Source organism: Dysidea avara, chromosome 2 (assembly GCF_963678975.1).
Source record: "Dysidea avara chromosome 2, odDysAvar1.4, whole genome shotgun sequence".
In the NCBI taxonomy this organism is placed as follows: Eukaryota; Metazoa; Porifera; class Demospongiae; order Dictyoceratida; family Dysideidae; genus Dysidea; species Dysidea avara.
The window spans coordinates 13,096,826-13,120,941 of record NC_089273.1 but is presented as its reverse complement, the minus strand read 5'-3'; the positions used below and the strand labels follow the sequence as shown (position 1 = coordinate 13,120,941).

The window sequence follows — 24,116 nt, the reverse complement described above, 5'->3', positions numbered from 1 at the left end:
CAATCAGAGAGAGCAACTCATGGCGAACTATATAGCAATGTGTAAGTCAATAAATATAGTTTTTTTAGTAACAATGTTAAACCAAGTTGGGTCATCCAGGTCCTGCTTTACAAATTGTTTGGGTCTGACCCCACGTGCTAAATTAAATGTGGACGTGTTACTACACGTCATAGCGTAGCTCTGCTTCTTTCATGAGCCACACCCACTTACGTAAATTACTGTCTGTAGACATATGGTAGCCATGCCCATTCATCAGTCCGTAGGTATGCAAGAATCCATGTCCATTATTGTCTGCAGGCTTATGTAGAGCCACGCCCACTGATCAATTGTTATTGTATGAGTCATAATCTAGTATAATAGTGCTGTGAATAACTCAGTAGATATTTAGTGGTCATGAGCTTGCAAAATAATTCACAAACAAGTATAAGAGAATGTAGCACAGTAGGGATATTCACTTCTTATTGTTTCACAGTATTTGGACATTATGTACTACTCCGATCCAGCTTGTTTCAGTACATTTTATTGCAGCATTATACACTGTCCCTAATCTAATTTAAAGTTCCATTTTTTTTCTTATACTTGTATATACGCAAATATGCAAGTTGCATGGAATAAGTTTCTAGCTACAGCAATTCCACTCCAGTCCATTGCTTGATTTGTGCTGACGGATAACTTCTGAAACTGGGGTGCAGCACCTCCATGGAACGGAGATGCCACACTTCAGTTCCACTGCTTGTCATTCTGCTTCTGCTATATACAAAAAAGCCATAATAAAGTTACGTAATTCATTGTTAAAAAATTTTTGTCGCTTGAGGACACTGGTGAATAATTTTTTACCCGAAAATTTAACTCATGAAATTTCTTGCAGCTTAAATACAGCCGGTTTAGCTGGATTGCTGGAGCAGTGGAGGTAAAGTTTCTTGCTCAAGGAAACAACAGTGGCAGCAGGTCCCTTCCCGTGCATCAAGTGTGGGACCTCTCAATAACCAGGCTGACCCCCCCCCCCCCCCCCAAGCAAGAAACTGGTGGTGTACAACTCTGCAGTAAAGGATGCTGTATAATAGGTCTTTATCCAAGTGACAACTTGATTTTGCAGTGAAGGAATATTTACCGGTAGTTATGGAGGAAGACTTTAATTGTACTCTTGTGTGTACACAGCCTGACTTAATATTTTTTTTTGTTCACATCCATCACAACTACACAACTGCACAGCCTGGTTCAGTCTAGCTGTAAAGTGTAAACCTGACTGATTTGGTGCACATACCAGCTTCATCTAACTGAAATATCTGTAGCTCTCTTGGTATATAGTTAACTTGAAGACGGCTGATACCACTGTATCTTTGGCTCCCAATGTTGATCAATTAGATATGTTGTTCTAGTAGAAAGACATACACTGTACAGTTGTAACTGCTACAAAGAACAACATTACCTTGTAACCAATGTAGCCAGTTACAAAGATGGTTTCCAGGATTTCTGAACAAGAATGATTCATTTTAAACCACATACGTGTGAATGAATGCTCATGTCAGTTCATGTCATGTCTAAGGTACATAATCCTATTGTACATATCCTCATCAACAGCTTCTACAAGTGTCTTTTCCCCAAAAATTAGCTCTTTTTTTTCCATCATGATTCATTGTCCACGAGGATTGATGTCTGTATATTATTGCTCTAGTGTAGTTCATTATAATGGTGACTGAATTATACCAAGCAATTAATTATACCTAAAACTATTAGCATAGCTTTTGGCAGGTACTCAGGAGCAGCAACTTTTGCAGTGATACATTGACTGTCTGTTCAGCTGGCCTATTAAGAGAATATTGTGTTACACCCATTCACACTATACAGGGTTAGCCTGAACATTTTCAACTAGGGTTGTTGAACTCAGGTTGGCACTTGTTCACACTACTGCATCTGACACAAGCTCAATAGTGCGAGCGCCAAATAATAATTAGCTAAAACAAGTGCACAAGCTTTTGACGCTTAATAAAAGGCACTAGGATTGTAGTGAGGAAACATAGAACCAGCTGAAATAAGTCGTACAATGTTATAGCCGCAGCTAGTGAGTGCTCAGGAATATCAACGCATTGTTAGAGTGTAACTGTCCCAAAGTCAAGCAGAACTACAATACGTCATAACCACTTTGAAGAACAGTTTTTAGAGTGTAGAATATACTTGTTCTGTGACCAACAGAAGCAAGTTATATTGTTAGCCTGAGTTGTCTAGTGCACAATACATTCACACTGTATCCTATCCCGGGCCAATACATACCAGTCTACCTCTCCTTGTTGTGCTGTGCTGGACCTGGTTTGGCACAGCTTGATTGATTCACACTGCAATTTGTTTTTAGCTGTGCTTTGCTATACCTGGGTTTGAAGGTAGTGTGAATGGGGTGTGAGTTTTACCAGTTTGGTCCTGCAGTATGTGGCCACTGACTTTATTAATGAAGTGGCCACTAAGTGAGGTTTCACTGTATGATATATGTATCACCCTTGTGTCTCATAATTATTTGATTTGTAGGAGACACACAGCTAGGAAACGTTATGTACATATACATGTAGCAACACGGATGCAGCTTCAGCCTGCAGAAAACTTTTCTTTGTGAAGTGAATTAGATATGTACAAGATGTGTTTTTTGTCAATGTTGTCTGATATCTCAGATACAGGCTTTTGTTTAGTTTTGTGCAACTTGTTGGCTGTGTGAAGTCTGGTATTTGTGTGAAGTCTGGTGGTTGTGTTAGTTACAGGCATAAAAGTGACTGTGGGTGTCATGCTGTAGGCACACATGGGCACATGGGTGTGGCAATCAGATGACTACATATTACCTGCTTGAGGGAATTGGGATCCATATACAGATACTAGTATTTCCCACCATTTTCTATACTTCCAACTCATTCATACAAGTTTAACTGCAGGTTAAACAGTGTTAACGCATCTAATCCATGCATTCTCCCCTTTGTTGTCATTCTATTCAAACCTCTTGCACTTGATGGAATGTGGTTATTGGGGGCAAGTGGGATAATTAACTCATTGTTTCTGGACTCTGCTCAGTGTATCAACAGCTTGTGTCTTTGCTCTGTGTGAAAGTGTATGAACTTGGTCATCAGCATCTGGCTACTGTAGTTTCGTCTGCAGTGGCTCCAGCTTCCGTACCTTCAGTTATCCACATCCAGTGGTTTCTGTCATCTCTGCTCCAGTGGTTGCGGCCTCAGTTCCACAAGTCCCAGTACTTCCATTCCCCCCCCCCCCCTTGCCACGGTGATACCAGTGTCTGCGCCAGTGTTACAGCCTCCCACATCGTCCACTGTCTGTTTGAGTCTCTCCCAGAATGACCTGTCCAACATTGCCACGGTGGTGGCTGGAATCCTACAACAGCCGAGACCTTCATTTAGGAACCTTTGTCCTCCACTGCTACTCCCACTAAGGTGCAAGCCCCACCTACATTGTCAGGTAACTATCGAATATTGACCATTGTTGTTTCTGTTGTTCATGTACCCTTGATGTTGGTGCAGTGCACTATCTGTCTCTTCCTTCGTAGTGCATTACTGCTAGTTTTAGTACAAGACCATCATCCAGCCAGTGGTATTCTCCAAAGGGGCCCTGAGAAAAAGGGGTGTGGTAACTAATCATATCTGTCATATAAATTTCTTTGTTTGCTCAGTGCAGCACACTATTGCAATGCAATAGAGCTGCCATTATCTCTGCTATTTGCTTTGTTCAGGTGACTTCTTCCAGTTGAACCATTACTGGCAACATGGGGACTCCTATTTCCCCCTGTGAGCAGCCTGTCGGTCCTCTCTCAGCTCTCCATAGACCATTGCCTAGTAGTCTCGGAGGGTATTCCCTTGGTTCCCACAAGACTCACAGAGGAGATGCTGAGAACTTGTGAATCTAGCCCAGCTTGTTGGAGGATCCGACCCACGTGAAGGCTCGTCAATGGTGGAAGGCCACATTGTGAGCAAGGTTCCCAGGAAATCTCCAACTATTATTGACCTCTACAGCTGACTGCAGGCTTACGCCATGCTCATGGCAGTCCTCCTGTCTACCCCAGCAGCATCCAAAGAGGAAGCGGTAGGCCTCGCTGCTCACCTCCATGTAGTACTCCAGATCTGGGTGGCTGATAGTGGCTCGTATATGATTGGGAATTTAAAGAGTGGGCAGCTGCTAAAGGGATTAAAGTGGGGTGAGCTCAACTTGTGGAAATGTCTACCCTGGCCAACCCTCCTCGTCCCTTCAGGACCTACGGATCTCTCCACTGGTACAACCCCTTGTATTTTCATGCTCTTGATGGTAGCTACATCTCCTTCATAGTTGGTGATATCAAGAATCAAATCTATAACTGGGGATGGTATGTTTGAGTACTTGCTATCGTACAGGTTTACAGATGACTTGTTCTCATTAACTTTATACATATCCAGTGGTTTGATTGACTGTGTACAATGTGAATGGCACCAGCAGGTAGAACATCACACCTCCTGACTGGAACTGCCACTGTGGATCCACTGATATCAGGAAATTGATGCCTCAGTAATTTCTAGCCTGCAATGATGATTGCATCATCTAGCCACAACATTTGCTGCAAGATGTTCTTATGTTCAGTATGTAGGTGAAGTAAGGGAATCCATATTAATGAAATACTGTTTCAGGAATCACAAAAGTTTAAATTCTTTATATATTATAGAAATGGTCTTTGTTGATATCAGCAAAGAAGGTGACAATTGAAGCATTGACAAAGCTTTCAATTCATCTCGGGAACCTGTATTCCACAGAATAGCGGAATAACGGAATAAACAAAAATCACATTCAAACTTTTTATTATTGTTTATGGCCTCTATAACATTTTAATATACATTCCTTACCTCGTAGAGAACACAATCACGATGGCACTGATCCTCTGGGCGATCTTTAAATAGGACTATTCACTCCAGAACAATCTAACTATGCTAAACTACCATCAAATACACTCCACTACACAATCGCTAAAAAACTAGAAGTTCTTTGTGCTATGCTTGCTCATACCAGCTGTCACACATGAGTAACTGCCCGAATTTATTAGAGTTATATATACGAAGTGTTAGGGCCGAGGTTGGAGCTCTGATGTTGGGAGCTGAAAGCAGTATTTATCCTCCGGATTTATTTGAAACATTTTAGGAAATGGTAACAGAGTTATAAGAAAGGGTAGATTATTCCATGTATGTAGGGTAGCTACCTAGGGGGTGGATTGTTTTGTCGTAAACTGTTCGGCCAGTTAGCTAACTAGCTGCTCGTGTGTGGCAGCTGGTATGAGCAAGTATAGCTATAAGAACTTTGATTATGTAGTGAAGTTAACAGTATAGTTTAGCTTAGTTAGATTGTTCTGGAGTGAATAGCCCTATTTAAATATTGCCCAGAGGATCGGTGCCATCGTGATTGTGTTCTCTATGAGGTAAGGAATGTACGTATGTTAAAACGTTATAGTGGCTATAAACAATAACAAAAGTTTAGAATGTGATTTTTGCTTATTCCGCTATTCCGTATTCCGCAGAATACAGATTCCCATTCATTTAGCAGCACAGATAGAAATAAATATACTACCAAACAGATCATGGAATTTTGCGTAGGTATGCAGTATTACTCTTACGTATATATTATGGGAAAACACCGCAATGTAGAGGTACACTATTTAAATGCGTGTACTCCCATATTTTGTGTACAGGAGAGTTTTTTTACATGAGGGTACGCAAAATCTCTCCTATACAATATAGGAGTGTGTGTGTAAAGAGAGTACTTCTATCCTTTACCGATTGCTGCCAACCCATGAAAATCACAAATCTGCTACACAGTTTTAAGTGTGCATGTTAGTGTTTCATATTGTGTAACAATATGTACAGTCAAGAGTACATAATAAAAATAGTGAGAGCTGCTTGTAGTTGCGTAGTTCAAGTTCTGCACAAGTTTAGTGGGAACTTGTACAAAAATTAATATCATTATCATTACCCTTTGTTCAGAATCTCTCCCATTGTGTGGGGTCAGCCTCAATGTCACCACTGAGTGGTTTATATAATGTGTGTTTGTAGTTGTAATTGTGGTGTCCAGTTTAGTAATAGGAAGCCATCCAACACCTGCTGTACCATATTAGTGATGTCTGTGAATGTATTTTCACACGTACCACATATGTAAAGTTGTACGTAAACACACGCACAACACAACACACACGTACTTAGTGTATAGACACATTCATGACTTCACAAAGTTGTTCACTTGAATACTTGAATATTGGTCAGTTTTGGTCTGCAATAATATTTGTTCTCACTAGACAAAGAATGAAGATGATAAGATGAAGTGGATGGATACTCTAGTGATGTTGATTGAGACTGACCTCTGTCTGTCACCTGAAGAGATCTGGGTGAGTACTACTGTATGAGCTAGTATGTTTGCATGGTGTATACAGGTGAGGAAAATATGGTTCATACTAGGGCTGGGGCGAAGCTTCGAATTCGAAGGTTAAGTAAACTTTGAAGTTTACTTAACCTTCGAATTATAAAAGTATCCTTCGAAGCTTCATTGTGCACTCAGTCTACGAAAGAATTATAAATGTTGTTACTTTATTCCTCTCGCATAATCAATGTTTTTCTATTCGTGATTGATCTTCGTGTGCCATTCCCACTTTTAAACCATCATAGTTCAGCTTGCTACCATAGTTGCAGCCTTAAAACACCTTATAAGGTGATAGATAATACATGGAAAATGAACTTTTAGCCATTACTCGGTGTTTACCTGTGCATGATTACAGTATAGCGGACACGCCCATTTGCAATTGATCGATCATGTCATTCAGTACTGCTGCTATGCACTTTCCACATGCTTACAAACTTATTAAATAGGTTTAGAAAGGTAAAACCTAAGAAGGATGTGCATAAATACAAGAAAACATGTAACTTGAAAGCTAACACCGAAGCTTCGAATGTTCGAAATTATATTAGCGAATATTCGAAGGTAAATTTCAATATTCGTCCCAGCCCTAGTTCGTACCCACACAAAACCAACCATGTCAGTGATAACACTCCTACAAATTTTATGTGTCAATAGTTCTCACTGATCATCATGAAAATTTGGAGTATTATACTCTTCCAAGTTACAGATTGTTGACATTTTGTTCTAATGTACGTAACTTGAGGTTTACACACCTTGTTAACAGTTCCTTATGCTACATACGTAGCTTCTTGTGTATTCTGTCACATATAGTACAAAACTGTCTCTGTGTATGAGCACATTAAATTGTACTGGTACACATGGATTAAACACATATATTATTCCTGCTGTCATGCAGATGAAGACTAGTGCTTTACCGAGGAATGCTGAGTTGATTAGTCATTCCGGGAAGCAAGACTATTGTAAGCTTTTGTGTGTGTGTGTGTGTGTGTGTGTGTGTGTGTGTGTGTGTGTGTGTGTGTGCGTGCGTGCGTGTGCGCGTGTACGTGTTTGTGTAGTCCATGTATGTGTCTGCATGCATATGTATGTTTGTACATGTAGCTTGTCTTGGGTTGTCATAACACATTTGGAATGATGAATAAGGATGTATTTATACAAAACTATCAATTAACTCAGTCTCTACTCTATTTTTTGTTCCATTCTTCATAACACACGTGTCGACCACTACCATATGTTAGGGCTCACTAAAAATGTCATTGCTTGTATAAACTGTTTTATCATGAGACATGTTTTTATATTGTTCTCATCACACACATCATGTAGACTCTAATAGAAAGAGACCTCGGTCATATCGTGAAGATGAACCGGTCATATCCGAGCCACGCCAAATTCTCTCAGACCAATCAAATGTTAATGAGGACATTGGACCACGTCCTGTTGTGTTCAGCCGACATCATGCAAGTCGAAGAAAAATCTCCGTCAAACGTAGTAAGGTATGTAGTGATCTGTTGGAGCTTGTGATAACAATTTTCAATTACAATTTTAATGTCCATATCATACTATAATGCTGTATGTCGTGTACTTGTACTGCTTCTTCTCTAAAAGTGTATAATATCAAAGAAATCTTTATAATAATGAGGACTTGTCCATGGTACCAATTGTATTACTATACACACATTTAGATCTCTAAAAATGGAACAGTTTTATTAGTAATGGCACCTTAATAATCAGGAGATATTTTGACCAATACGATCATGACACTTTTCTAATATGAATATTATATGTATTAGTAAAATAAATTTGGGCACAAACAAACAGTGTCAACTTTATATGGTGGCTGTTGTGGTTCCAGTATTGTAGGCTTATTTACTGCTACATATATGTAAATTCCTCCGGGAACAAACTCACTCTGTGTCATTACATATGACATTCAATTGCTACAATTGGTACATGTACTATTAAGCTGTGTGTATGTTTAAATCAATTTGTTAATTTCTTAGGAATCTGATGACATGGAAACACAACCAGGTATGGAATGAAAACATTTCATTTTCGCTATATGTACACTTTAGCCTTAATTCTACTGTCCTATGTAGCAGGTCTGTGTTGTAGTTTTGGATACTGTATCATTTTTATCCTGTTCACATTTGGACAAACATCTGTCTGTATGTGTGTGTGCATTGTACACATGAGGACAATTTACTGCAATTTTGGGTGAATTGTGTGCCAACAGCATTGTTGTGCTCTCCTTACTGTGTGGATAGTAAGCTTAAATTGTATGTAATTAAGGAAAAGATTACAGTACGCTCTTCACCCCACATAATGGAAGATGATTGCTCAATTAGAATATATAGTAGTGTTTGTTATATTAGAGTAGTTAAATCTGTACATTTGAATATTGATGTCTATGTTGTAATCTGTTCATATTTTTATTTCCTGTAGGATCCACTAATACAAATATTTCTGACATTATTCGAGACGAGACTCCTTCCCATCCCAAACTATTAGGATACTCCACAGTTGCAGACGAAAACACGGAAATGATTCACTTAGTTGAACCGCCAGACGACGGCCCATTACAGTGGTCAAAGTTAGCTGCTCACGACTCCCATATTGGAGACAGTGGAGAAGATGGCAAAATGGGTAGAGGAGATCTGAGAAACTTGTCAATTCTTGCACAAATAGAAGAAGACAAGATCATGGATTTTGTATCTGATGAAACAGCTGGAAAGATTCCTAAAGGAATTCTGCCCTACAGAGAATCAGTTATTAGTATATCATCATTGGAGAGTGTCAACTTGGAAGGGGAAGATAGTGATGCGACGTCTGTGGCATCCTCTAAACGTAGCTCTCTTGTCAGCCTTGGTGATATTCAGATTTGTACAGAACCACCAATGACCCCAATACCTGAAGATGGTATGTATGTTAGCTGTCTGTTTGTATTGTTGTTGTTTGTTTGTTTTGTTGTAGCTGTAGCCTCTCTCAGTTGGGTAGAAAACTTCTGATGAGTAGGCTTCCATTACTAGCTTATTTATTTGTGACTTTCTCAGCCAATACCCACCTAGCTCACACAACATTCTAATTTCTTTTTTTTTTTCAACGCTAGCATTATTTACAGTGTTCAAAGTATGGGTTAGCCTATTACGGTGAGCAGTTTTGGAGTGATAACGTTAGACGGTAGATAGAACAAAGAAATCAATTTGTACAGTGACTATATACAGTATATACTACAGGTGACTAATTCATACTCATAACTTTTGCTTGCATTAATACTTATCCTCGTCATTATTAAATGACTCATATTAAACAACACTGATGTACAGTACTACATAGGAGCCTAAAACCTGACAGTTTATTGTGGACTTGACTTGTAGACCATTAACACATATCTTCATGAAAATGCCAAATAACTTATGTCTAGCCTCCCCCACATCATTATACTACACAGTAAGTAGAGAATAGCATCGGTTTTTATTTTAATCAAAACTGATTATTCAAGTTATTTGAACTGATTATCCATGCAAGACTAGTGTTTGTGTACCAACAGCTGGGGATGTAACACTTTATGAAATGTTTGAAGTATGTACATTGTTTATGCAAATCGTGTGTGCATGTGTGTGTGTGTGTGTGTGTGTGTGTGTGTGTGTGTGTGTGTGTGTGTGTGTGTGAATTATGGATGTTTATGCATGTATGTAGAATGTGATGGTGATGCAGAAGATCACGTGATGCAAGAGGATCACATGATCCATGATGACATCACAGAAAATAATCATCAGTTGCCATTGACAACAACAGGAACTGATGAACCTGGTCTCCATGATGATGATAAAATTATTCAACCAACATCATCTGATGATGTCACTGATGGTGGAAAGCCTGAGGTGTGTGTTAAATGGAATATAAGCCCTATAGTCATGCCATTATAAGAAATTAACAATGTATAGTAGTTTATACATGTTACCATAGATAGGGAAATATTCGAGAGTAAGAATATTTTGTGGTTGCCTCAACCAATGAAAATAATATTACGGTCGTGAATATTTTCTAATTGTGAAATATTATTTGGTAGCTTGTCATAAAGTTTGTGGCTATATTACACAGGTCAAAACTAGTGTACTAGTTTGAACACTGAGGAATGATGGAGAAAACAGAATGGCCTATAGAGCCCTCTCTGCCAGAATTATTGTAGTTGCATATGATTGTACTAGCTCCGACTACAACAAAAGGTTGAAGCATACCTAATGCAGTCACAACTGTAGGGATCCATTACAATTAGATGTTCATTGTACAACAGATACCAGTTTAACGTTGTCATACCTTGATCAACTTCATTGTGTGCTGCATTGCGCACTACAGCAAAGGAACGTAGCGAAAACGGTGCTGGCTTCTAATCCCAATGGTGTGCTGACTGCAGATACAGTATAGAGGTTAATAACTCAGCAGTTTGTACAAAAAAATTCACTGGTGAAATATTGTTGTGGCTTAAGCTGCCTGCGAAAATATAACATCGAATATATTTTACAACTAAATTATCTTGAAAGAAAATTTCCTACTTTACAGTTTTCAGTACCATATAGCTGGTAATTTTCGAAAGGTTTTTATTTTCGGATATTTCGAAGAGGCCCTTCTCTTCGAAAATAAATTCCCACGTCCGGTTGTTTTTCGAAAATAAATTCCCACAAGTGAAAGCAACCGTCCAACTTTCGGCGATTCGTTCGTGTATTCCTTGAGTTTTAGCTCAGTATTGCTGATGATAATGGGTAAACTGTATCATTACTGTACCAATAACCAAAAAACAGGTGATCCAGAATGGGAATTGATGCCATCTGCTCTAGAATCTATGGTGATATGAGCTAGCTATGATCGAGCGTGATCGTGCCAGTGAGTTCACTCCACCCGAGACTCCCTCAGTCTTCTCTCCAGTGCACAGGAATGGGGATTATTCCATCAGTAAGTCAGTTTTTGGCAAACATTCACGCATTTTCATAATTTGTGACACGAATTTCCGTTTATTTGAAATCCATCCGGACTTCGAAATATGCACTCTTCGAAATTGAATTCTTTCGAAATTCAGATTTTGCTTCTTGTACGAAAATTTCTGTTTCGAAAATAACCCACTATACGGTAACTTGTGATTTATCTAGGAAAGACTCTACGTAGCTAATATCACATGCTAGCAGTGATGTTGCATTACACTACAAACACTACAATGGCTATAAATAAATTAGTTGTAACTGGGAGTGGCATACAGTATTATGTGATAAAGGCAATGTGACTTCTAGCTGAAATGCAGCTCAGCAGCAATTTCTGCACATTTCAGTTCCCAAAGTGAAATAATGACCACATGCTTTTTTGGAAAACCGAGACAATAAACTGTGTGAATTAACTTTGCCTGGCCTTAAGTAGCTTTCACAAAAGTTAGCAAGAGAAAGGTCTATCTGATGGATTTGTGTGTTAGCAAAGACTAATTCATAATTGTTTGTTCATTGCATGTTATTCCCAAGCAAGTAGTAAAAGCAATTTACAGCAGTAAGAATATCGTCCCATAGTGCCCGCCTGTACATTATATGTATGTAGCTATACATAGCAATACTACAGTGAATCTCTTAAGGTTACACCACCATAGTAATTGCTCTACAGAGTTATTATAAGTGTAGTTGGCTAGCCTACCCTATTATAGTCTCATTGTGTTATTGTGTGCTTCTATATCAATTCTACACACAACATTGAAGGTACGGAGTAATCCTAATACCAGGGTGATCCTTAAGGGTTGAAAATTCCACTTCATGTCCTCTTTGCTATGTCAAAGTATTCTGTTTCATTAAAAGCCACATACTAAATTAGAGTGATTAAATTAAGTAAATGAATAGATTTCATTTTGATTCGCTCACTTGTAAGTAAGAACACTGTAGCCCGTTGGTTCAGAGAATGGAGACCTTCTATGCTACAGTTGTACTGTATTTATTATTATTATTATTAGCACTTTACAGTGACCAGCACTGAAGGTCCATCTTAATGCTTTTTTTTTGTTTAATATACTTTTCTGTCATCCTTAGGAAGGAGACTTGGAGGCCGCAGCAGTCATAAAGACTGAAGTACACACAACATCTTCAGATACTGACTCAGAGGAGGAACATGATATTGATCCTGCCATACACTCCAGTCCCATGTACAGTGGACTCATTGACAAGGACAATTCACAACAGCCTGGGGCTACCAATGAAGACATGTTCATAACTGCCTCAGGACGTTTTATTGCCCCCAGCAGTACTCTGCCTCGCATGAGACGTAGCATGTCGGTGACAAGGAGTATTACATATTCATTATCAGGTTCTGCTCCAGGGATATTAGGGGCAGCTGCTCGTAAACGTTTTCGTCTGTTGTCAAGGCAATCAGAGGAGGGCCAGAGCAAAGATTATACACAAAGTGATGATGATGATGAAGATGAGGATTATGTTGTAGTGAGTGACCACGAGGATCAGTTGGTGACTACCAGCCTTCCATTGAGGGTAAGATGTGTTTGTGTGTGTGTGTGTGTTGTGTGTGTGTGTGTGTGTGTGTGTGTGTGTGTGTGTGTGTGTGTGTGTGTGTGTGTGTGTGTGTGTGTGTGTTGCATAGGAGGAGGAGGGGGTTATTGACAATACATTTTTAATTGTGTATTCTCAATCATAAAGGATCCAAAATTATATCCATTTACAATATGAAACAATAGCCCCTTTTGTCATACACTGTAACATAACAAACAGTACAACTAAAAATTCACACGATACACTGCTCATGCTGCCAGCCTTATAGGACTTGTAACCCTAGCATATTCTTTGTGTGTTCCTTGTACTGGTACTCAGACAAGGTTGATCCTTCATCTTGTGATCTCAAAGATGTTGAACTATTTTATTGCCAAATATTTTTGTTAAAACCAATTGTGTATCTATACCATATGTGTGTGAGGGCCCTTATAATGATTCTCAACACAACAGTGTCATTTTAGATGAACAAAAGAAATCCTTTACCTTGGTGCCATTCTTGGCTGCATAATCACAGAATTGTGGCATCCTCCTCTGACTAGTATAGTAACTGTATTTAGTGTGTATGTGATTGTGTGACGTGTTATCACCACACACACAGAGGAGTCAGTCCATGAGGGTATCATCAAAGAATCAGTCTATTAAAAGATCAGGACGCAGAGCAGCATTTAAACGTCATTCCAACACTGACCCAGTTGATGATGGTGGTCAACCTGGCCTCTTGCAACCTGCAGTGGTAGGTATACATGTGTTGTGCATTCTTTTTAAATGTCTCTAGCAACCAGTGAAACAGATCCTATTTAAGTGTATATGTGTGCCAAGTTATATACTTTTGTTGTTGTTTCATCGAGCAAGAAACTTTACTTATTCTATCTGGCTGTATAATAGGGATCTGGTAAACTGGGGAAGCAGCCATCATCAATGGTTACTAGGTGTTAGCTAGGGAAACAAATGCCAACTATCATTGTCTCATTTAGTGGTGTTGGGGTCGTTGTGGAACTTTTGAGTCCACATCCTCTATCCATGTGACCTGACAGTGCTCCACTAATGCTGCCCCAGGAGGATTTTCCTTCACAAAAGACTTGAATGCCTGAGTGGTACACAGACATCTCATTGGTAGTTCACTGGATGGTAATAGCTGTTTTGCATAGCTGCCAGAGGCATTGTGTGTATGTGTGTGCGTGCGTGCGTGCGTGTGCGTGTGCATGTGTGTGTTGTGCCATTTGGTGCATGTGCTATTTGGTGCATGTGCTGTTTCCATTGTTACAGGCTGATGGTTCTAATGATCAGTTTCTTGTTAAGAATCTAGCACCAGTGTTTGACCAGATTAAAAGTGATAGTAAGTTGTAGTGGTGTACTTACTGTTGATGTAATTATGAGTGTTGTATTAGAATAGACGATGATTGTATTGTTTAGTGCATTGCTCCTGATAACAGTCGGACACTGGGACAAATTATCCAATGTCTGACCATCAGTGTATTTGGCAGGACATAATGTCCTATCAAAATAGCCCAAAAACTCCACCAAGAGAGTGACCACAAATGTACCAATGCCAACCTCTCTGCTGTACAGAAACCTCACAAAATCACTTGTATAGTGTCTCAGCACATAAAAGAAGTCTATCGTCAGCACAACAAAGGGAATGTCTATAGCCAGAGTGCCTTACATTAGAGAATGCTTACTACGGACAGTGTTATAGGCACTTGTGTCCATGTAAAGTATAAATACGTATGTCCGGATAAGTTTGGATTTGTCAGGACATTTGTCCTGGCACTTAAGAATTCTTATCGGGAGCACTGCTTAGTGTAAATTTCTTGTCTGTTTTTTGTTGAAAACGATTTTGAAACTATCTAAAGTTTGATCTTATACTACTAGTCTCATATGCCTGTCTTTAAACTGTCATCATACAACTGTTGTTATCTTTCAGGTGGTACTGTACCGATCTTTAGTAGTGTTCTGCCAGAAACTGATACACCATCATCACCACAGGTAGACTGCGTCGTGTCTCTTGGTTGTCAGCACACACACACACACACACACACACACACACACACACACACACACACACACACACACACACACACACACACACACACACACACACACACACACACACACACACACACACACACACACACACACACACCACACACACCACACACCACACACACACACACACACACACACACACACACACACACACACACACACCACACACACCACACACACACACACACACACACACACACACACACACACACACACACGCACACACACCACACACACCACACACACACACACACACACACACACACACACACACACACACACACACACATACACACACACACACACACACACACACACACACACACACAAACACAACACTATACACACACACGCACACACACACACACACACACACACACACACACACACACACACACACACACACACACACACACACACACACACACACACACACACACAACACTAGACACACAAACACACCCACACAGGTAACATGTTGAAATTAAACTTAGCGCATGTTTTACAGTATACTGTCGTAAAGTGATTGGGTACAAGAAGGAAAGCAATGAATTTAGTCTTGAATAAATGTATTTTCTTGGTGATGAATTTATGCAAGTGTCTGAAGTTCAAGAAACAGGGCCACAGGGCATGCCCTACAACAAAATTATTTATTCACTACAGAAGTTACGGACAATCTCAATTAAATAATAATTAATAGAACATACTGTATTATACTTGCTGCACTCTAATAGAGCACACACTAATGCTCAAAATACTCTAATAGAATGGTCAGTTTTAATAAACAAAATTAAGGATGGTGGCTATCGTAATCTACTGTATCATGTTACACTAGATATTATATTGGTATCTTGTCCCTACAGGATGCCCAGTTCAATTGTAGTGTAGACACTACAAACATTAGTACATCCATCACTACTGATAGTCAACAACAATCTACCAAACTCACTGAACCATTTCAATTCACTGCCACAACTGACTCAACCACTACACCTAATACTACTGAACATAGTAAATCACCACCACCTAGTAGTGAAAATGACAACACCATATTTAGTACCCCAGCTAATCAAGAAATTCCAATAATTCAGACATTTTCTCAGTCACCTTATGTGGTTGGTAAGACACCATTGCCTACTAAAGTGATGTCACCCTCACCACTGTTTGCTACACCTGTGGAAACTGGTACTACTGGGGGTGACACTTCACCAGTGTTTGTTACACCAGTGGGAGACACTTCTGATGCTGTTGTTAAAACTCAGTCAAAGGATGAACAAGTTACCACTGATTATGGTTATACCGAGGATGACAAGAATGGTGATGTAAAATTACCATCAGAAATTGCTGAAGGTATATAATTATGTACTATTGTGCTGTTAGTTTAGTCCTTATTTGGTTAAGAAGGTATGTGCATTGAATGAAAATTTCATGTTGGCTTGATGTCTATAATTGAAGGGATCAGTGGAAACAAGTTGATGTTGTGCTACTTCTAAAAACCAGGCGCCATGCAGCTAGCTAACTCATCTGGAATAACTATAGACAGTATATACTACTATGAATTAACCAACTATGTATTACTACGTACTTTACAATAGGGTAGTTTGGGTTGTGCAGTAATATAATTAGCTATTTCTCATATTTCGTAATTCATGAAATATTCGTAATTCGTTCAATTACGTTGCTATGCACTGCTAAGGAAGTGTTTGTTAAATAAACCGCTTTTACCAACATATTACGCACAAAACTATCTTCTAAACTGTTTTATAGTGTGACTAACGTGTTTTTTCCCACAAATTCTCTAGACAAAGCCTCAAAGCTACTCTTCATTTTCGTTTGCGTACGTAAGGGATATGCCCCCTTTTGACTCAAAGTGATAGGCTATTCCTGGCAGTGTACGAGGCCTGCACAGTTGTTTTTCAGTTGCTTAATGCCTGAAAACCTCAAGGGGGAAGGTAGTCTGAGGAAAGTCACCACACCCATATTTCAGTCCGCCGAAAAGAAACAACCTCAGAGCAAGGTTCACCTGTGCAAAAGTTTAATACAGACTTCATTTCACTTTTACTTCTTACATAAAAGCTGCTTTTACCGTTATTAAACGATTTTGCTCACGTGGGTGCGTACGGACAAACATAGGTAGATAGGTAGATAGATAGGTACACACACACACACTTTTACGAAAACAATTTCAGTAAACCAGGCGTACGCCCACAGCCGGTCTTCGGCCGGCTGTGGGCGTGCGCCTGGTTTAAAAAGGGACATGTGCCATTATAGATTTTCCATTTTTTTTTAATTAGAATGGCTTGTTTTATTCATGTGAATAATGTTGTCATTAAGTAAACAACAGAATTTAAAAGTTCATGGCAGTCTCAAATTGATTTTTAGCAAATATTACAATAATTCAATTATATCTCAAAATTCTGTTTAATGCCCACTATGTGGTCACCTAAATTTTCAAATGGCACTTGTCCCCTTTTGCCGCTGACCCCTTCAATTTCAACGGGAGCTTGTAGCTTCTTTCAAGGTCATGTGATGTATTAATACCTTGGCAATGGGACCACAAAATTAATTGGCCTTTTTCAATAGTGCGGAATTGTATTTCCTGAATTGTTTTTGTATACAACACATTTAAAGTACATGCCATATTTTGTTTAATTCAACTGTATTTTACTGTGTTTAAAATTCTCCACAATTAGGTGATGATAATAAAGAGGACAGACCTATTCCTTCACTGATAACACCAGCTAATGATGACGTCACCAGCTCATCATCACATGCTAACCTCTCAGATAGTCACGGATCAAGTCTTGAACCATTTAGTCCTCTAGTCACTTCACTAGCTAAGAGTCCTATATTACAACAAGTTGTTGATCGTGATAAAGCTGCCTTCCCAATAACCCCTGACCCCGTAAATCAAAATCTCTCACAGGATCAAGTACTGTTGAATGTTGCTAACAAACTGAGTGCTACTAAATCTCCTAATGAGTTACAAGTTAGTGGTGGTGGTGGCAAACAGTCACGTCGAAGACGTTCCAATGAGCCATATTCTCCTAGTGGTAAACACCTTCACTCTCCTGATGCTACTCAACGTGTAGATGACCCCATATCACCTGCTGTTACTCCATCATCTCAACTGTCTAGAAGTCTGGGAGATGTTAATCCTAAACTGAAATCAATATCTGTGCCGTCATCTCCTGCAACTGATGTGTCATTTGAATTGCCTTCAGAAAATATTGTATTGAAGGGTCGAGTGTCTTCACTAAGTTTAGGAGGGAACGATGGGAGTAGTGTAGACTATATTGAGGATGGAGATGACGATTTTATTGATGATAATGTAACAGAGAAGACACAATTGATTAGTCCTGCTAGTGCTACACTCAGTCAGTCTCAGTCAAAGCTAAGCAGACGTAAACAAAAACATCATAAGGCAAGACCTCGGTCACAAAAAGCACTAGAGGAATCACAGCCTTTACTGAGTGATGAAGAAGATGAACAAACTTATGGTACTGTTCAAGAAACATCTAACCCTTCTCCGACTTCTTCAACTGCTTCATCGTGGTCTGTTCGCTCGTTTTTTGGTTTCCTTGTCAGTCTTGGATCAGGTTTAGGTAATTTGTTATGGTTTTACATTACTGGGTTCTTCCGTGGTCGTGGTAACCAGGATAACAGGAGCATCAACTGATATATTACAATAATGCTCATTATATTTCATGCAATTCTGTGTCAGTTGTTACTTTTCGTAACTTTGTACTGTAATTGTGAAATATCTGCATGTGTGTATTGTGTGTAGCTATATACCATTATTTTACAATAGCACTGTGAGTTACTCACTGTGGATATCTGTTGCATATGTGACCGGATCTGTGAAAAGGGATCTTATAGACTTTCCAAGTTTGACTAGTCATAACTCGTCATGTGTTTAACCCATTGTCTTAAAATCACATCCAGGTATAGTGCTATGTTAGGAGTGTAAGGTGACCAAATTTCAGGCTGGTGGCATACACACAAGTCAAGTTATGTATTGCCAAGTACATGCAATTGGAAAGGCTATAAGATACCTTTTCGCAGATCTGGTCACATTATTACCAATTCATTGATTATATGTTTCACTTTTGTGTGCATTTGATAGCAATGGCATAGGAATAATTTATAAAATTATTCATCACATAGGCGGTGGAGACAGGGCATGCCCTCCCCACACTTTTATGGGACACTCTGCAAGAAAAGATCGCGATACTCTAATAGAACAGTCAGGATCTGGATACTCTAATAGAGCAGTCACAGTATTCAGAGAAGCAGTGTAGCAAGTTACTTAGCTATGCATGTGTAGTTATATGGAGAGTGGCTATTGTCAGCAGGCAGTGGCCTTTTTTTTGTTTTTGGTCTTCACCTACAGGTGGCCTGGCCCCCTCACTCTGGCCTGCTCCACCACCCCTGATTCATCATATCATTTGGGTTTACAGTCATGATAAACCATTGTATTGTGATACAAGTATCTTGATAATTGATACAGTTACTATCACACATCACTAATACATACAGTAGGTACTGTGAGACATTCAGTAGTTTTAAATATTTTTTTGCATTCAAATAAGGTAAAATTACCACATAGGCCTTCTACACTCCTTTAGCATCTTTGTGCCCCACCGTACACAAAACTGACCTACTTTACCATTGTAAAGTTCTTAGTTAACAATACAAAAGCAGTGTGATTTGATGCTGGGAATACCAACCGGGCAATAAGTGCCCTTATTACAAATTGCAAGAATTGATAATGCAGGTTATCTGGTTGTTGTATTGTAAATAGTTCATGTAATGTAATTTGTAGGCATTTACAGGACAGTAATTTATATTACAACAAAGAATACATATAACACAAAGTACTTTCATGGAGCATTGTACAGAAATACAAGTCACAATGATGTAGTGTTATTAACCACATCGTGTATAATGTAATGGATGTACCATAGTTTAGTACTCTTGGTGGTAATTTACACAGGCTAATTTGTTGCCTCCCTGCAGATCCCTAGAGGGATAGTTGAACAATGAATGAATGATGAATTAAGCCACCTTATTAATATACATGATTATTTTATTTTTAATCAGCACAAAGCTATGCGCACAAATGATTATTTCTGTACTAGAGAAAAGAACGCTTAAAGAGAAGTTCCAAAGCCAGCTTATGGCCAGCTTTGTGGCTTGCAATTCAAATAGAAGTGATATCTAAACCAAAGCAACCAAACTGCAAAAGATGCGTAGTCTCCAAAAAAGCAGTTACACCTGACCCACTGAAACAAAATTTCTCAATGTTGCTAACAAACTAAGTTACAAGTAGTGTTGGTGACAAGCTGATGACTTTCCAATGAGCCATATTCGCCCAGTGGTAATAATACTCAATGTGCAGATGACCCCATATCACCTGCAGTTAGTCTGTCTACTCAACTGTGTAGAAATCTGGGGGAGATGTTATTCTGAATAGGCAGCCGGCCTGAGTCAAATTAAATATGCTCATAAGTTTGCCAATGCTTTCCCCAAATTCATTATAATGGATTAGTGAATGCTCCATTAAACTACATACTGGTATTTCACTACAAAGTGACTGTTCTATTAGAGAATATTGATCTAAGGAGCTAGGTGTGTATATATAATACATTTGAGTGTTCTATTAGGAATAATTTAAACTCCATAGTTTGAAATATCCACATAATATGTTAATGTTATGCTGTCATAACACTTCAGCCTATTGTAGTGAGATAGCATTCACAGAACACCAAGAACAGAATAATTGCACTAGCTAAGCACCAGCCTATTATGCTTTTCATTTTACCTATTAGCTATGTTATGTTGCAATGCTCAAAAAGTTTCCCTATTATGCTCAAACTTAAGCTTTTGCCACAACTTTCATGTTTAACTAACAGTTTTGCACTTTCTCTATATGGATAATGAATTAACAATAACTTTTGGCTTGCAAGAAATGTTGTTCAAAGTTAACCATTTAAAAACAATTCATTTAGCAGCTTATTATGTCAAATGTTTAAATTATGTAGCTCATTCATTTATTAGAATTACTAATAAGGCTACACGTCACAACTTAAATTCTTTTTTGCGTGAAAAGAATGTATAGGAAAGTACACAAGGCTGTAAATAGAGTAGCTGAGTATGCCAATCGTTTCCACTGATAATGATTTAAAGTATGGCAAAAACCTACCCATTATGCTAGCATTATGCTTCATGCTTAAAAAGCACCTATTATGGTCCATATTGTGCCAGCATAATAGGCTGGTGCCTAGCACTAGCATATATTTGACACAGCCCACAATTCCGAACTGAATCAATATCTGTGCCATCACCTCCTGCAACAGACGTGTCATTTGAACTGCCTTAAGAAATGATCATTGTTTTGAAGTCTTCACTAAGTTTAGGAGGGAACAACGTAAGTAATGTAAACCATTCTGATGATAGAGATGACAATAATATAGTGATGATGATTATGTAACAGAGAAGGCAGTACTGGTAATGCTACAATTAAATGGTCTCTCATGATCAGTCAAAGTTAAGCAGACGTAAACAACATCACTCAGTCGCAAAAAGCACTAGAGGAATCGCAGCCTTTACTGATCATGAGTGAAGAAGATGAACAAAGGTATGAGTTAACTTCCAACCCTTTTTTAAATTCATCATCTATCAGTTTCTTTGTCAGTCTTGGGTCAAGTTTAGGTATGTAAATATAGTTTTAGCCTGGAAATATTACCAGTGTGCTCAGTGCAGCATCAACTGATGAGTCAAAATTAATGCTCACTATATTTCGTACAATTCTATCTCAGTCAGTCATTAATGTTATAATTATGGCTTATGGCTGGTCATAGAGTTTAGTGATCCAAATGCTTCATTGACAAATTCTCTAATTGAAGTGAAAAACTCCAATCGTGCTTTACAGTAAATTTTCTCAGCCTATTTTTCTTTAATAACTGTTTTAAAGAAATATATGTTCTGATATGAGTGTGTATGAATGCTCTATTAATGTATGTAGTTGTGACTGCTCTATTAGAGTATCAAAACTTAAGTGTGTACCTTTGTTCTCCCTTAGTCAATAACATTTCTGAGGAGTCATTGTAAGATCCCTGTTAGTTATACCACACTATATTGATCTTGTCTTTTCTGGCAAGCCCTAATAGTTTAATGTTCCTGCTGCATGCCAATGACTTCAAATTGTAAGGGAAGTTCTGGAGCCCCAGAAAACCCCTCCCTATTTCACTGATGAAGTATACCTCAACCCTAGCTATGTTTGAAACCTACTATATAGCTACATGAAATCTCTACTGTAACAGTACTAGTGCGGTATTTGTAATGAGCAGTGACAATGGTGTTAAGGCTCCCCTTAAAGCAAACATAACATTTTGACCACTTTCAGTCTTGCATTCCACTTTTCTGTTCAACTGTTTCTGATATTGAGTTGGGTGCAATATTAGTATTTAGAATTGTTTTGTACCGCCATCACAATTACAATTCATATGTACCTCAAGCCTCAAGTCGCCCACAATCAGAAGTTGTGATAACGAAGCCTGGCTAGTGCAGGCTTTTAGAGTGTGTTGACTTGCAGTACTTCTGATGTCTCAAATGATCACCAGCTCTTCTGAAAACTCTTCCACACTGACAGTGGAAAGGTCCACCTACAGGTTGATGGTTGGCAGCGCACAAGTTCTCCCCAAATTGTGATAATTGAAATGTTCCCTCCTGACAACATATGTACCAACTGTCCCAGTTCCTACCAGCCATCACTTAAATTTAGCTGTTTCATGTAGCATTATGGAATATACATTGTCTATATAGTTAACAGTTTTTATTAGCAATATAGCAACAGAAATGAATACAGGTACAACACAACTCAATTTATACTGCAACACGAATACATATAGATACACATGTTTACAAAAGTGTTAGTAAGTATATTACAAAAACAACTGTGTTCACTTATTTACAAGATTATTATAAAATAATGTGTTAATACATTTGTAAATTATAAACCAATTATGCATACACAGTAAACAGTTTGTGTTGCAGGCTTCAATCTAATTAGTGTGTGCATTATGTCACAGAAAGGTCCACCTACAGGTTGATGATTGGCAGCACACAAGTTCTCCCCAAATTGTGATAATTGAAATGTTCCCTCCTGACAATGTACGTTTGTACTAACTGTCTGAGTTCCAACCAGCCATCACTTAAATTTAGCTGTTTCAAGTCAGTAAAAACTAAATCTCTCCAATAATTCTTTGGTCCATGTGCAGGTCTCTTTTTCTTTAATTTGAGGTAGCCTAGTCTCATCCATATGGCCATCATGTCCCAGCCAACGTTAAAGTCTCTCTATGATTATTTTAAAAATATTGGCTCAATGCCAAACATATCAAGTAAAGTATAGCTGAAGTTAGGTGTTGTTGCCATTGTTCATATCTGGAGATACATAAGATGGTCCTAACACAAATATGGAAAACAGTCAAACATCTCACATTGTCAGCCGCAAGTGTCCATGTCTCAGCCCCATACAATAACACAGCTAACACTGTCGCTTGATATACAATTCTCTTAGCACTTAACGACAAACAAACAATGGCAAAGATTCGATGTCTCAGATAGCCAAAAACATGGGAAGACTTAGCTAGTCTACACTTAATATTCTCAGAGATTTCACCATCACTAGACACCACTGAGCCAAGGTATATAGGTGAAGTTGTCCACCATCTCAATATCCCCACCATCATATGTACAGATATAGCCGAGCGGATATAGCTAGCTACATGCACTAATGTATATTATCATATTCAGGTAAATTACACATGTACAATTCTACACTCACATACAACTGTATGTATACAGGTACATACAATAATCATAATAATAATCAATAATAATTATTATATTATACATTATATAATAACCAAGTACTAATACAAACGTGACGTCATAAATAATTAATTCACAGACAAAACTACAAGGTATAGAACAGAACACTAACCGGTATTGGATGAAGCGATATCCGAACATTAAATAAAACGACGGGTTTGTTTCTGCAACTCTTCATTGCCAAGTTAGGTTTTCTATATAACGCTATCCATAGTAACATCTCTTGAGTACCTGGCA

The 24,116-nt window shown here is 38.6% G+C and overlaps 1 protein-coding gene across 5 annotated transcripts in view; it reads left to right on the top strand.

Moving 5' to 3' along the window:
* The window catches only part of LOC136246648 (uncharacterized), a 30,501-nt gene extending 11,683 nt beyond the window's left edge, over positions 1 to 18,818 (top strand). For all 5 annotated transcript variants that reach the window (XM_066038179.1, XM_066038178.1, XM_066038177.1 and 2 more), the window contains 12 exons: positions 6,296 to 6,385; positions 7,310 to 7,373; positions 7,735 to 7,904; positions 8,412 to 8,439; positions 8,854 to 9,327; positions 10,108 to 10,292; positions 12,468 to 12,920; positions 13,537 to 13,671; positions 14,205 to 14,274; positions 14,863 to 14,924; positions 15,848 to 16,334; positions 17,678 to 18,818. In XM_066038179.1, coding sequence (XP_065894251.1) covers positions 6,296 to 6,385; positions 7,310 to 7,373; positions 7,735 to 7,904; positions 8,412 to 8,439; positions 8,854 to 9,327; positions 10,108 to 10,292; positions 12,468 to 12,920; positions 13,537 to 13,671; positions 14,205 to 14,274; positions 14,863 to 14,924; positions 15,848 to 16,334; positions 17,678 to 18,663 — 3,204 coding nt within the window. In that variant the 3' untranslated portion in view covers positions 18,664 to 18,818. The remainder of the gene's footprint in view (positions 1 to 6,295; positions 6,386 to 7,309; positions 7,374 to 7,734; positions 7,905 to 8,411; positions 8,440 to 8,853; positions 9,328 to 10,107; positions 10,293 to 12,467; positions 12,921 to 13,536; positions 13,672 to 14,204; positions 14,275 to 14,862; positions 14,925 to 15,847; positions 16,335 to 17,677) is intronic.
* Positions 18,819 to 24,116: the final 5,298 nt, after the last annotated feature.